The sequence below is a fragment of the Chiloscyllium plagiosum genome, unplaced genomic scaffold (assembly GCF_037043375.1).
Source record: "Chiloscyllium plagiosum isolate Xiang-an unplaced genomic scaffold, Cpla_swu_hap1 HiC_scaffold_6, whole genome shotgun sequence".
Lineage (NCBI taxonomy): Eukaryota > Metazoa > Chordata > Chondrichthyes > Orectolobiformes > Hemiscylliidae > Chiloscyllium > Chiloscyllium plagiosum.
Window position 1 is genome coordinate 83,225,115 of NW_028270144.1, and position 14,549 is coordinate 83,239,663.

At 40.8% G+C, this 14,549-nt stretch overlaps 1 protein-coding gene across 1 annotated transcript in view; it reads left to right on the forward strand.

Moving 5' to 3' along the window:
- Window positions 1–596: 596 nt before the first annotated feature.
- Window positions 597–14,549, forward strand: part of LOC122550720 (adrenodoxin-like) — a 31,123-nt gene continuing 17,170 nt past the window's right edge. The window contains exons 1-3 of the mRNA XM_043691870.2: window positions 597–878; window positions 12,249–12,373; window positions 14,042–14,171. Of these exons, the coding sequence (XP_043547805.1) occupies window positions 673–878; window positions 12,249–12,373; window positions 14,042–14,171 (461 nt within the window). The 5' untranslated portion in view covers window positions 597–672. The remainder of the gene's footprint in view (window positions 879–12,248; window positions 12,374–14,041; window positions 14,172–14,549) is intronic.

Here is a 14,549-nt window from a genome sequence, read left to right on the forward strand (position 1 = left end):
AACACTGAATTCTACCCAATGAGAGCACTGACACCTCTCTGCTCATTCCTGAAGAAGAGCCTGTGCCCGAAACGTCGAATCTCCTGTTCCCTGGATGCTGCCTGACCTGCTGTGCTGTTCCAGCAATAAAGTTTCAACTAACCAATCACCACGCTGAAAACCAAAACATTCCGAACACAAGTCCAAAACTGACAGGACACTAAACTTTCGACCAATCAGAAACTGAAACCCCCAACTAATCAGAACACTGTAACCTTTTAACCAATCAACGCACTGAAACCCCAACCAATCAAGGCCCCAAATGCCAATCGATCAGTGCACTGAAACCTCAACCAATCCGAGCACAGAAACCCAAACAGCAACCAATCAGGGTTAGAAATCCCACCCAATCAGAAGACCGAAACCGCAACCAATCAAGGAACAGAATCCCAACCAATCAGGATGTTGTATAAAAGAAAGCACAGAAGTGTGTGTTGCAAATAAAAGCCAAAACAGAAAATTCTGGAAAAGCCGAGCAGGTCTGGGAGCATCTGTGAGGGATGAAAGAGAGTTAACATTTCGGGACTCTGGGCTGGGCGATGCAGTCAATGAAGCTCCGCTCCGCCCCGCCCCGCCCCGCTCCATTGGCAGCCCGGGACTTGCGGTTGTGACGTCAGTGGTAGCAACCGCAACATGGCGGTGACTGGGTTCGGACGGCTCTTGGTGACCAGTGAGTGTGTCTTACTAAAGCGATTGTGTCAGCCTGCCCCTTCCAGGAGCAGGGACCTGAGCATTTCCCGGTGCGGGAGTAACGGTCTCTTTTCAAGCACCAGTCGCGGTGCGAGCATCAATGATACGTGGGGCCGACGTTTGCTCAACACTGGGGCCCGATTACAGAGGTGAGAGAAGCCAGGGCAACGGCACCATACCCCTGTCATGGGCCTGGGTAGTGTTTGAGGAAAGCAGAGACGTGGTAACTGTGGGTGTCATTGTGTAATGTGCAACAAAGGAGCGTTAACCTATTAGTTGTTGACGGACCTCCTATCATGTTGCTTCTGTGAGGTAGAGATTTGTGAATGGCGGATTATGTCAAAGGTTGTGGAGATGCCTCTGTTGGACTAAATCAGAAGTCGCACAACACCAGGTTATAGTCCAGTAAGTTTATTTATATACTATATATCTGGTGTCGTATGACTTTTGTTTGTCAAAGTTAGTAGCGATATTGACATCGTATTGAGCGATCAGATGTCACACTGCAATTCTGCTTCTTGCCTCAGTTGGACATAAATATCGCATGGATCTATTCGAAGAGGAAAGGGCACTTCCAATATTTATTCTTCAGCACAAGGTCATTAAAACAAGTAATCTGGCTATTGCAATTAATATTAATTTGACCTTGCTGTATGCGCGGGGGCTAACGCCGTTTCCCATATTCCAACAGTACAAGTGGTTGCCGAGCGCTTTTGGACACCCTGCGGTGATACGTGACGGAAATATAATTTAGTTATGATTTAAAGTTGAGATAAACTTTTTTGTACTTTGACATAGCTTCCTTTGCAGTATAAGTGTAATTTAGTCAGGAACTATTCTGGGAACTGGCATACAGAAATGTTGTATTAAGATATGAAGAGGTTCAAACGTTTTATTAAACTGTTAGGTGAGAGTAAAGCGTTTATGCACAATTTAGAATAGCGTGTATTGTAATTTTTAAAACTTTAATTTTGCTGAAAAGTGGGACATGTCACTGATAATTTGCTGAGGATTTTTCAAAGCAAATGAATGATTGCCACAAATGTTAACAATTTATACTGTAGGAGAAAAGATTGCTGATCAGTTGGTAATTTGAAAGTATTGCTTTATTTAAGGTCACTGAACTTAGAAACGTGACTCACTTCTTGCTGGAAGCAGTACATTTTCACAAGCAGAGAATTGCATTGACAAAGCTTTAGCTTTATGGTCACTTACTCAAATGAGTACAATGTTAAAAATCACACAACACCAAGTTATAGTCGAACAGGCTTATTTGGAAGCAATAGCAGTGCTCCTTCATCAGGTGATTGTGAAGTATAAGATCGTAAGACACAGAATTTATAGCAAAAGCTTAGTGTGATGTAACTGAAATTATACATTGAAAGAGACCTGGATTGTTTAAGTAACTTGTAACTTGCCATGTAACTTGCCCTTCACTTGTCCCTAGAACATTTTGACACCAAGAACAGCTACGTAAGAATCCTACTCTGACTACAGTTCAACCTTGAGACTGATTACTAAACTTAGTGGTCTCGGACTAAGCCCCACTCTCTGCAACTGGATCCTCCATTTCCTGATCCACAGGCCACAATCAATGAAGATTGGGGACAATATTTCATCCTGACTAACACTCAACATTGGAGTCCCCAGGTGTGTGTACTCAGCCCCCTAACTGTACTCACTGTATACCCATGACTCCGTCGCCAAATACCAGACTAATGCAAGTTCGCTGATGATACCACCATAGTCGGTCGAATCTCTGGTGACGAAACAGACTACAGACGGGAGGTGGAAGACCTGGAAAAATGGTGCACTTAGAACAACCTAGCTCTCAATGCTGGCAAAATCAAGGAACTCATTATTGATTTTCGGCGGGATGTTACTCATGCACCCTACACATTAACAGCATGGAGGTGGAACAAGTGGAGAGTGTCAAACTCCACAACAAGCTTTCTTGGACTCTTCATGTGAATGCACTTTGTACAAAGGTCAAACAATGTCTCCTCAGCTGTCCAAGGAAGAGGAAATTTGGCATGACGGTGAATACCCTTGCCAGTTTTTATAGGTGTCATCGAGAGCATTCTGTTTGGATGCATCACTACCTGGTATGGCAACTGTACCATTCAAGATCGGAGATGGTTAGAGAGCGGTGAACCTGGCCCGGACAATCACAAAGACTGACCTTCCATCTATCAGGTCCGCTGTCAAGGAAAGATCTCCAGCATTCTGAAAGATCCAGCCCACCCTGGCAGTGTTTTATTTTTACAACTTCTACCATCGGGGAGAAGGTACAGAAGCCTGAACACGCACCAGCTGGTTTCATAACTAACCGTTTCTACCCTACTGTTAGAATACTGAATGGACTCAAACTCTTAACACTCACCTGTGCCTATGTTTTTGTTTTTTGCTGCTGTTTACCTATTATTTACTTATCTATGCTACTTAACTGTGATCTGCCTGTATTGCTCACAAGACAAAGCTTTTCACTGTGCCTCTATACACGTGACAATAAATTCAATTCAATTAGTGTCTCCACTCCGCGCACCTGACCCAGTTTTGGAGGCCAGGAGTCAGGAGGTGGGTGTACGAAGCCGAGAGTCTGGGAAGACAAGAGAAGAAAACCCACAGAAGGGAGAGGGATAAAAATGAAGAGGCAGAATGGAAGAGCTCCAGCTGGAGTGTCCTACTCCACCATCACCTTACCAACAAGACCAGATTGATTCTCTGCAAACAAATGTGTTCAAGCTTTGCACCTTTTTTTTTTATCCAATTGTTCACTTGTGAATGCCACCACTAGGTAGAATAATGAGTGCACACTGCATTGAAGTGCACCATTGACGGACAACAAGATCTGCAGCTGCCTGTCTCAAAAGCAGTACTGTGGAACAAAACCAGATTGCATGCAGGGCCAACTCACGCTGCCACCTGCACCCCTGGCCAAGACTAAATTGGTGATAGAAGTCAGGAGGGAGCGTCAGGGGAAGCAACTGAAGCCAAAAGGGGAAGCCTTTTATTTAAGGTGGGGCGGAGAGAGAGAAACTGAGCACACAGACCTGCTGTCAGTTGAAACCCATGCACAGATGAACGCTGAAGCCTATTGTGGCTGGCTGACCTAATTGGCACCATCTACATGTGTGCCATTTATCAGCGAGCACAGCTGTCTCAGCACCAGGGACCCAAGTTCTGTCTGGTGTAGAGTTTGCACATTCTCCCAGTGTCTGTGTGAGTTTCCTCCAGATGCTTCAGTTTCCTCCCTCAGTCCAAAGATGTGCAGGCTATGCTAAATCACCCATAGTGTCCAGGGATGTGTACTCTAGGTGGATTACCATAGGAAATGCAGAGCTACAGGGATAGTGTACATAAATGAGTCTAAGTGAGGTGCTCTTTGGAGGTTGGTGTAGACGTGATGAACCAAATGGCCTGCTTCTGCACTTTAGGGATTCTTTAATTGTCATCCAGTGAGTGGGATGCTCCAGAGGGTCAGTGTGGACTTGATGAGCCAAATGGCCAACTTCCACACTCAGGGTTTTATGATTCAATCAGGTACATGGAGTATGGAAGTATTGGCTTGTGGTGGAATCGCTCTGCATATCTTTCACTCAACCATTTATCATTTTGAGGCAGATTTGGCTCTTCGCTTACTGAAGAGGGAGGAAGAGCATTGCAGGAGTAACACACACTACAGATAAAACAAAATGCCAGCCTAGTGAAGGTACAAGACAGGCTGGCAGTTGGTTAGTTCAGTTGGCTGACTGGTTTGTAATACAGGGTGATACCAATAGTGTGGATTGAATTCCTGCACCATCTGAGTTTACTATTAAGAGGTCTTCTCCTTTAATGTCTCCCCTCACCTGAGGCATAAATCACCTCCAGCCATCTCTGTCACTCTCTCATGCTCTCCCTTGCAGGACAGGATTACATATATGCCAGTTAATGAAAGAGGCAAACTATAAGGTGGATGATTGCAGGATAGCTCAATAAAGAAGATCAAAATACTACAGTCCTGTCACTTCTAGTTGTGAATGTTTATTGGTCAATTAAGCTACTGCCCTGAGGAGGAGGCTCCATAAACATCTCCATCCTTTTGAATTCTATTGCATCTCACAAGCTAGTCTTCAATCCCCTCTTTTTATAATTTATTTGGACACTGTTTCAGAAGGCAGTTTACACCCCTTAGACTAAGGTCAGGGACAGGAGGGTGTGATTACAAGCCAAGCAAGTAGCAGTGGAGGAGCCTGATCCTTTGAGCTTGTCTAACAGGCTTATGATTACCGTAGCCTCTGTAGATGAGAGCTGGGCTGTAGGGAAGATGAGCAAACTGACCAGACCCCTCTAGTAGAGGGAACTATTTAAGAGAATGAGAAAGGGAAACATAGTTGTAATCAGGGATAGTACAGTCAGTGAATATACCTGACTCTCTGAATAGAGTGTCCCAAAGGTTAAATTGGATGTTTGGTATCAGGTTTCAGGATATCTCATCTGGGGTGTAGAGGAGCTTGGAGTAAGTGGGGAATGATTCACGTAGGTAGCAATGATATAGGTGGAAAGAGGTTTTGCTGAGGGAGTGTGAGATGCTAGGGGCTATTTTAAAAAGCAGAACCAAAAGATGACCTCCGATTTACTACTTGAGACACCAGCAAATTGGCACAGGGTCAACAGATTAAAAACTTAAATGCTTGGCTCAAAGATTGGTTGGAGAAATGGGTTTGACTTCATGGGACGGTGGCACAGGAAAGGTAGGAACTGTTCTGATGTAACAGCTTCCATCTGAATCATGCTGGGGCCAGAGTTCTGGCACGTGGCATAACTAGGGCTGTAGATAAAGTCTTAAGCTAAATACTAGTGAACAGGTTCTGTTTATCATAGAATCTCTACAGTTTGGAAGGCAACAAGCCATTTGGCACAGTGAGTCCACACCAAACTTGTGATGCAGCATTCCACCTTGTCCCAACCTCCCTATTCTATGCCTGTCATTCAGCATTTCCCATGTTAATCCATGTAGTCTACACATCCTTGGACAGTTTAGCATGGCCAATCCACCTAACCTGCACTACTCTGAACTGTGGGAGGAAACCTTAGCATCTGGAAAACCCATGCAGACACAGGGAAAATGGGCAAACTTCACATAGACAATCGCCTGAGGGTGGAATTGAACCCAGGTCACTGGTGCTGTGAGGGAGCAGTGCTAACCACTGTTGCACAGAAAATTATAAAATCAAAGATAAAGGACAAGGTAGGATTGCCGATTGGTGATTGGATTGATGATTCCCAGAAAACGGGAAGGAACAGAATGTATGAATATCAAATTGCACCAAGGAACCAAAGAAGGGCAGGGAAATTGATAACAGAAGAAACATATGGCTTTGAATCTTAATGTACAAAGAAGTTGGAATGAGATAGACACTGGTACAAATCAAGGTAAATGAATATGATCTCTCAGCCATTATAGAAACATGATTACTCCGATCAAAGCTGGGAACTTAACATTCAGGGACATTTGACCTTTTGAAAAGACACTTGGAATGGCAAAGATGGTGAGATAGCACTATTATGAGATTTTAAAAAAAACACAGCAAGAGAAAGAAGGCATTGGTATGAGTAGAACACGAGCAGCACCCTCAACAGTAGCCACTCTGTGTAGGAAAAGCTGAAAGTCAACAAATACGAGCATTCAAAAAGAATAGAGCAAGAATTGTGGGTGATTTTAATCTTGTTGACTGACTGGGTTAATAAATTAAAGAGCACTTAACTCAGCGAATTTAAATGCATTAGGAATAGTTTGAGAACAACATATCGTGGAGCCTCTTCAGGACATGTGCCGAGACCTGGATGATGGGTTCTGATGGCATCACCCCTGGGATGGGTGAATAAGCCTGCTGTTATGGGCCTCATAGCTGGTGTCCCAGCCTTGGGAAATTGGCTTCAGGGCACCTGATCCCGTGGTCACGGTCCTTCATTACCTCATCCTTTTGCCCAATAATACTTCCTAGAGTGGTTTGACCTTCTGCACTTTGAACATCTAACTCTTTACCCAGTCTACATTCCTTTACCATATGCCACAGTTGTAACAAGGGTGGTACGGTGGCTCAGTGATTAGCACTGCTGCCTCACAGTACTAGGCACCCAAGTTCTGTTCCAGCCTTCTAGCAACTGTCTGTGTGGAGTTTGCACATTGACCCAGTGTCTTTCTGTGGGTGGTTCACCACGTGAGTTTCCTCTGGGTGCTCTGGTTTCCTTTCACATTTCAAAGTTGTGCAGGTTAGGTGAATTGGTCTATGTTTTAGAGATGTCTCTATTAGGTGCATTAGTCAGGGCAAATGTAGAGTAATAGGGAGGGAAATGGGTCTGGGAGGGTTACACTTTGGAGGGTCGGTGTAGAACTGTTGGGCCAAAATGGCCTGTCTCGACACTAGGGATTCTGTTATTCCAGGCATGTCTCTGCCCCAGGTTGCGGCCACCCGGCCTGCCCAGGGAGCAAGCTGTCTTGGATCTGATATTGGATAACAAGTGGGTTTAATAAATGACCTCCAAGAAAATGATCCCTTAGGAAGTAGTGATCATATCATGTTAGAATTTAATATTCTTTTTGAGACAGAAACCTTTTTTGGTTAAAACAACTGTTTTACCTTAAGGGGAAATACAATAAAATGAGAATGCACTTATCTAAAGTGAGCTGGGAAGGTGGATTAGCAGGAAAGATCAGTAAGCAAGCAAGACAGATAGTTTGTGACTGTCAGTAATGAAGGAGGGACAGACGAACCATACTTAACCAAGGTAATTGAGTGGAGTACTAAATTGAAAGAAAAGGCAGTTAAGGAGGCAAAAGTCTGTAATAGGTCTGAAGATTGTGATCAGTTCAAAATCGAGCAAAGGAGGACTACAAAGAGAATAAACAATGAGGGCAAACGAGTGAGTAATATAAAAACTTATATTTTTAAATATATAAGAAGGAAGAGAGGTCAAAGTGAATCTAAACCCCTCAGAAAATGAATCTTGAGGAATGGTTATGGGAGCAAGGAAATAATGTCAGAGTTAAACAGATTTTACATTAGTCTTTGAACATCCTATTAACACTAAAAGATATGGGGGAGGCAATCATTACCATCACCATTGCATGAGTAGAATTAGTCCAATAATGAGGCTAAATGCAAATAAGTTCTGTCGCTGACACTTTGCATCCTAGGATTTCTAGAAGAGGTAAATGCAGAGATAGAGGATGTATTGATTTTAATTTTCCAAAAAACCTTGAATTCTGGGAAGTACCAAAGGTTGGAAAACTGCCAATGTGACACCCCTATTCAAAAAGGGAAGGAGGTAAAAAGCAGATAACTATAGACCGATTTAGCCTAACATCTATTGTTGGAAAAGTATTGGAATCAATTAAGGAAATAATAGTATAACTTTTGGGAATTCGTAATCTAATCGAGCAGAGTCAGCATGGTGACCTCAGAAATAGTGTCTAACTAACTTATTAGTTAAGTCATAAAAATATACAGCATGGAAGCAGACTCTTTGGTCCAACTCTTCCATGCCAACCACGTCTCCTAAATTAACAGTCCCATTAACCAGCACTTGGCCCATATCGCTGTAAACCCTTCCTGTTTATATACCTATCCAGATGCCTTTTAAATGTTGTAATTATACCAGCCTCCACCACTTCCTCTGGCATTTCATTCCATACGCACACCCCTCTGTGTGAAGTTGCCCCTTTTTAAATGTTTTCCCTCTCAACTTAAACCTATGTCCTCTAGTTTTGTACTCCCTATCCTGGGGAAAAGACCTTGACTATTCACCCTATCCATGCCCCTCATGATTTTATAAACTTCTATAATGTCACCCCTCAACCTCCAACACAACATGGAAAATAGCCCCAACCTATTCAGTCTCTTCCTATAGCTCAAACCCTCCAACCCTGGCAACATCCTTGTAAATCTTTTCTGAACCTTTGCAAGTTTCACAACATATTTATTTAGCAGGGAGACCAGAATTGAACACACTATTCTGAAAGTGGCCTAACCAATGTCTTGTACAACCACAACATGACATCACAACTCTTCCACTCACTGCACTGATCAATAAATGTAAGTATAGTTTTGGGGGGGAGTTTCAACCAGTGGATTATCACTGTGTATTGAATTTGGATTTCCAGAAGGTGTTCAACAAAATACCCCTTTAAAAGGTTCAGTCAACAGTACAAGACTCTGCAACGTTGGAGGTAGTTTATTGGCATGGTTAGAAAATTGGCTAATGGGCAGCAAGTGGAGATAATGGGATATTTTTCAGGTTGGTGGAGTAATCAGTGGAGTTTCACAACTTCAGAAAGTTTGATTTCAAACAAACCTATTGGATAATAATCTAGTGTCATGTGACTTCTGACCAGTTCCACATGGATCAATGCACAAACTACAACTGTTCACAATATTTATTAATAATTAGAGGAAGGAAAGGAATGTTGATTATAGCCACATTTGCAGATGTCACAAATAGGTGGAATTGCAGCTTGCAGGAGGGATACAAACAGTTCACAAAGATATTGACAAGTAGAGTAAGTGGGCAGAAGTTGGCAAATGGAGTGCAATATGGAGAAATAAAAAGTTTCATTTTGAAATCGAGAACAAAAGTGCAGTGTACAGAGGAACCTCGATTATCTGGCATTGTTATCCGGATTTCAGATTATCTGGACAAGATCGCAAGGTCCTGCTGCCTGGCTAAACTATTATCCCGCATTCGATTATCAGAACAAAATACTCCCAGCCAAAGGCGATCTGATAAGAGGTTTCTTATTGTTTAATTGGAGGAAAACTGCAGAAACTTGGATACTTTTGTACAAAACACAAACCTAGCACACAGGTGCAGCAGGTAATCAGGCGAATTAAATATTGGCCCTTTTTTTAAAGGGGTTGGAGTATAAGAGTAGCGGTGTCTTATTGCAACTGTACAAGGTACTGGTGAGGCCATATCTGGAGCGCTGTGAACTGTTTTGCCCCCCTTATTTAAGGAAAGATATTTCATTGGCATTTCAGAGATGGTACACTAGGATGATACTGGTGTGTAGGAATTGTTTTATGAGCAAATGTTAAACAGGCTAGTACTCATTGAAATATATAGGTTTCCTTAGTTGCTTGACAAGGTAAATGTATAGAGGATGTTTCTCCTCATGGGAGAATCTAAGACCAGAGGGCATAGACTCAAGATTAAGAGGTGCTAATCAAGACAAATGAAGAATTCTGAGAGTTGTAAAGTCCTTGTACAGAGAACTGTGGGGACAGAGTTCTCGTGATATACACAATGTGCAAGCTGCTCGCCATCCTGACTTGGAAATTATATGGTTGTTTTTTCAGTGTTACTGGGTCAGAATAGTGGAACTCCCTCTAAGGCATTGTGGGTTTTTCTGCACCGAACAGATTGCAACTCTAAAGAAAGCACCCTATCACCTTCTCGAGGGCAATTGGAGATAATAAATGCTGACTGCATCCTATGAATTAATATAAAAGTTTAAGCTGAGATAGGTAGATTCTTTAAGTAGAGGAATGAAAGATTGAAGAAAGTGCAGGAAAGTGAACGTGAGGTGTCTGATCAATTAAAATTCCTGCTAAGCTCTGTGGCAGAGCAGATTTGAGAGGCTGAATAGACAAATCCTGTTTCTATTTCTTATTCTAACAGCATTGTTTACCTGTACCATTTGGACTACAACAGTTCAAGAAGGTGCTCTTTACTACCTTTTTGAAGTGCAATTATAAATGCAGAATTTCTAATAGCCTTGTCAACAATACCCAGTTCCTGTGAAAGAATAAGCATGTTCCCTCCCACTATCCAAACAGTTCAAACAATTCAAATTGTTTACTAAACACTTGTTGAACATTGTCAGTTGCTAACAAGTGAAAGAATGCAGACAATAAGATTTTAGTGTGCTGGCATATTTCATAGTAGGACTGTACATTACCTTTTTATTTTTTTTTTGTTTACAATGCATGCATTTTCTTCACAGCTTTCACATCTTAAGTCTGTATGTCCCATATATTTGCCACTACAATTTCTGCTGTGTTTTCACTAATTCATTGATCTCTTTATCATTCTAAAAGAATGAAAAGGAATATGGATCAGCCTTGGTTGTACTGTTGCCTGTACCTCTCAGCATTAAAGGTTCGATCCTTGATTGTGTTTTGGATGAGATTAAACCCATCAGGTGATGGATGTTAAATATCTAATGCATTTTTTTTTTTGAAGAAGTGTGCTCATTATTCATCCCTCACCCAATACCCCAAAATTATCTGTTGATCTATTTTTGTTTAAATTTGTGGAACCTTTTGTAAATTGACTGCCATGTATCCAAGGAGAAAATGAGGACTGCAGATGCTGGAGATCAGAGCTGAAAATGTGTTGCTGGAAAAACGCAGCAGGTCAGGCAGCATCCAAGGAGCAGGAGAATCGACGTGCCCGAAACGTCGATTCTCCTGCTCCTTGGATGCTGCCTGACCTACTGCGCTTTTCCAGCAACACATTTTCAGCTCTGCCATGTATCCAAGTCTCATTTCCATTTTTCAGTCAGCTGAAGGGCAACTGTATGGTTAGTGGTCTGATTTGTGTTGGCTCTGTTATGGAGCTTAGCAGGAATTTTATTTATGGGCAAACATGGACAAGTATTAATGCTTCCCTAGCCCCAGAGATTTAATAAAAACAACTCCATACAGCATTGTACAGCTTTCTCTATACAGATTACTGCTAGAGTTGGTCACTCGTGTTGCAACTCTCTCCTATTGCTACCTCGCAGCAGTGTCTGGCAACTAGCTGGGATATTGGAATTATACTCCACTATGTAATAAATGTGTAGATGCATAGGTCATGTATGACCTATTAAGAAACGGCAAACTAATTGAACTAGTGAGAATAGGCTGGTAAATAAGTCTTCTGTTATCAAGCTAAACCATTCCAGCCACATCAAGTGAAAGAGTTAATTTCATTGTGGATTCATTAGGAGAACAGAATCTGGTCAGAAACCTGGAAAGATTTGCCAAGTAATTATTAGTTGTCTGCACTTTATGGAGTGTCAGAATGTCTTTCTCCCACAAGGTATTGTAGCAAAATCTGTTCTTTGCCTTTCGAACACCTATGCGTCCATAAGGTTTGCTGGTTAATCAGGAGTGACAAGTCAGTGGATTTCTTTGTTCTCTCTCTCCCTATTCTATAGCATTCAGCAGTGAAGCTCTTTGTTACTGAATAGTTAAATAAATGTAACAACAATATTCTTAAAACTACTTCAATGTATAAAATTGTAATTCTGAAGTTTTTGATTTGTTGGTAAAAGTTATCTTGGTCTTTGAGCAATTTGAGTGAAAATATTGTTTTACGTTGGTTTAATTATCTTCATAATCACAAAAACCTCTGCGATGATATTATACAAATTCCTTTCACTTAACATAAATATAAAAATCATTATTTTTCACTGGCAGAAAGTGAACCTAGTTATTCATTCAACTTCAGCCTGCAAAGTAAACTTACTAATCTTGTCCTTTTTACAGTTCAAAGGATAAAGTGTCTGTTAATTTTATTAACCGTGATGGAGAGAAACTTAAAGCAGAAGGAAATCTAGGAGATTCACTTTTAGATGTTGTTGTTCATAATAACTTGGACATTGATGGTTTTGGTAAGTTTTTTTTTTAAATTCACCAGTATTATATAACCATGACCTGAAAAGTAAACAAATGTAATTCCTATGCCATGACTGTTGTTTAATCACCATTTTCCATTCAAGTGGAAGAAATAGCTTTGTTATAAAGGTTGGCAACATTTTTGGGAGCTAAATGTCTTTTGTTTTCTTTGGAAAGCATATTTTGAATAATATTATTTGGCAAAATGTGCTCATTGGGGTGAATTCAAAACATCTATACAATTAGCTTGTGCTTCGCTTGAAATTTTAAGGTGATTAATTTTCTTTTTTTTATTAACATCTAAAAGCAATATCCCAATTGTATTTCTCTTGACTTAATTCAATTTCAGATGGGTGATATTTCAATTAGAGTATCTTGTGTTAAACCTATAGTTATATCTAACAACTAGCTTTTTGGTAGAAAAAGAATTTGATTATAATTTTAAACTGTTGGGATAAAACAAATGTTGCTGCTGGTTGCAGTGATTTTTGTTCTTTGCTAGCTTATTTTTCTTGTACAAATCCTCCTTCTCCTTTTGTGCAAACTTTGTAGTTTCATGTTCATGTGCCATCACCAAATTGCACTGTAATGCAAGCCACTGCATGTTAATACAGGCTCAGCAACAGAACTTGTGTTCAGACTTGCAAACTCAACAGTTCAATAATTACAGATTGTAATGTCTAAAAGGTGTTCTTTTGGGTAAGGAGTATTTTAAAGGAAACTTAAGGTGGAAACGTGAAGAGAATACTGCCAAAACAGCTAATCAAATGGTCTTGATTTTGGTGACCAAGAATCCATGAGTTGCTTGTGCCTGTTGAAGATGCAGGTGAGTGGAGAGAGTTTAAAGAGGATGGTTTGCAGTCAAGATAAGAAATCAATGACTTTTTTTGTTCCATATCATTTAACACGCAATTCTACCTCTGGGTGTAATATTTAGAGAATAGCAGCAGGTGTGTGGAGTTGCTTATGGTAAAATGGTTTCCATGCCATTTCTGCTCCTGTATCTAATTTCAAATGCTGCAGTATCTCCAACACAAAATTGCTAATTTGAAGTATGTTGACATGGCATTAACTTCTTTAACTACCTCTTCACGGTCTGTTTACTGGCCAAGGATCATTTTACTAAAAGCACTGCGTAATTTGCTGTTCTCTCCCTATCAGTAAATCTCTTTCCAAGTAGCCTTTAGAAACCATCAGTTACCACATCATCGGGCCTGTTCCTTTTCCTTCCCTCTGGACTGCCACAAGCTCTCGAATCTAATTAGCATTGCAGTCCATTAGCAAGAGTGCAAGAATTGTAGTGGAATTGTTCTTTTATGTAAATGAACTGATCTAGGAAACTTCTAGGTTCGTTAGTGAGGAAATTTGACTGGGTTTAGTGCAGGGCTAACATAATAGTACCATGGTCAAAATGCAGTAATGGTTGGAAAATATGAACTGTAATGTAGAACTGTGTATTGTTTGTCTATTACCCTTTAGTGATGGACTAGTTATAGTACTAGTCAACTTATTTCCTGCTAAATGTTTTGGGATTTTTTTTAAATCTGTATTTCAGAAAATTAGCTTCTGTTTGTAGTTTAGTCACCAAGGTGGCATTATTCCAAAAATAGATTGTCGTGCAATTGTAGTTGCAAATACAGTTGGTATATTTGCCTCATTCCTAGGTGCATGTGAAGGAACCTTGGCATGCTCCACCTGTCATCTAATCTTTGAAGAGCCCATCTACAAGAAATTGGATGACATCACTGATGAAGAGATGGATATGTTAGACCTAGCCTACGGCCTCTCAGAAACGTAAGATTTTCAGTTTATTTTACACTTATTACAAATCTTGATGTTAGTATCTTTAAATCTGATAACCGATACAACTTTGTTTACTGCCTCCAGTATAACTCAAGGTGGTTTACAAATTGGCATGAGGCAAACTAACGTTGAATCAGGTGGGGAAGAGGTTGGAAGAAAAGTTGGAAATTTATTGCAGGACAGCAGTCTTGTAAAGGTACTGTAAAGGATGGGTGGGTAGGCAGGTAGTAGTAATGAGATAGCTGAGAAGATGTGTACAGAAAGTCTGAAGATTACAGCCTTGACAAGGAAAAATACACTAGAAGTGATTTGCAGTGTTTCTGTTGTGTATGGTGCATGGAGTATTTGTAAGTGAGGATAAATTTTAAT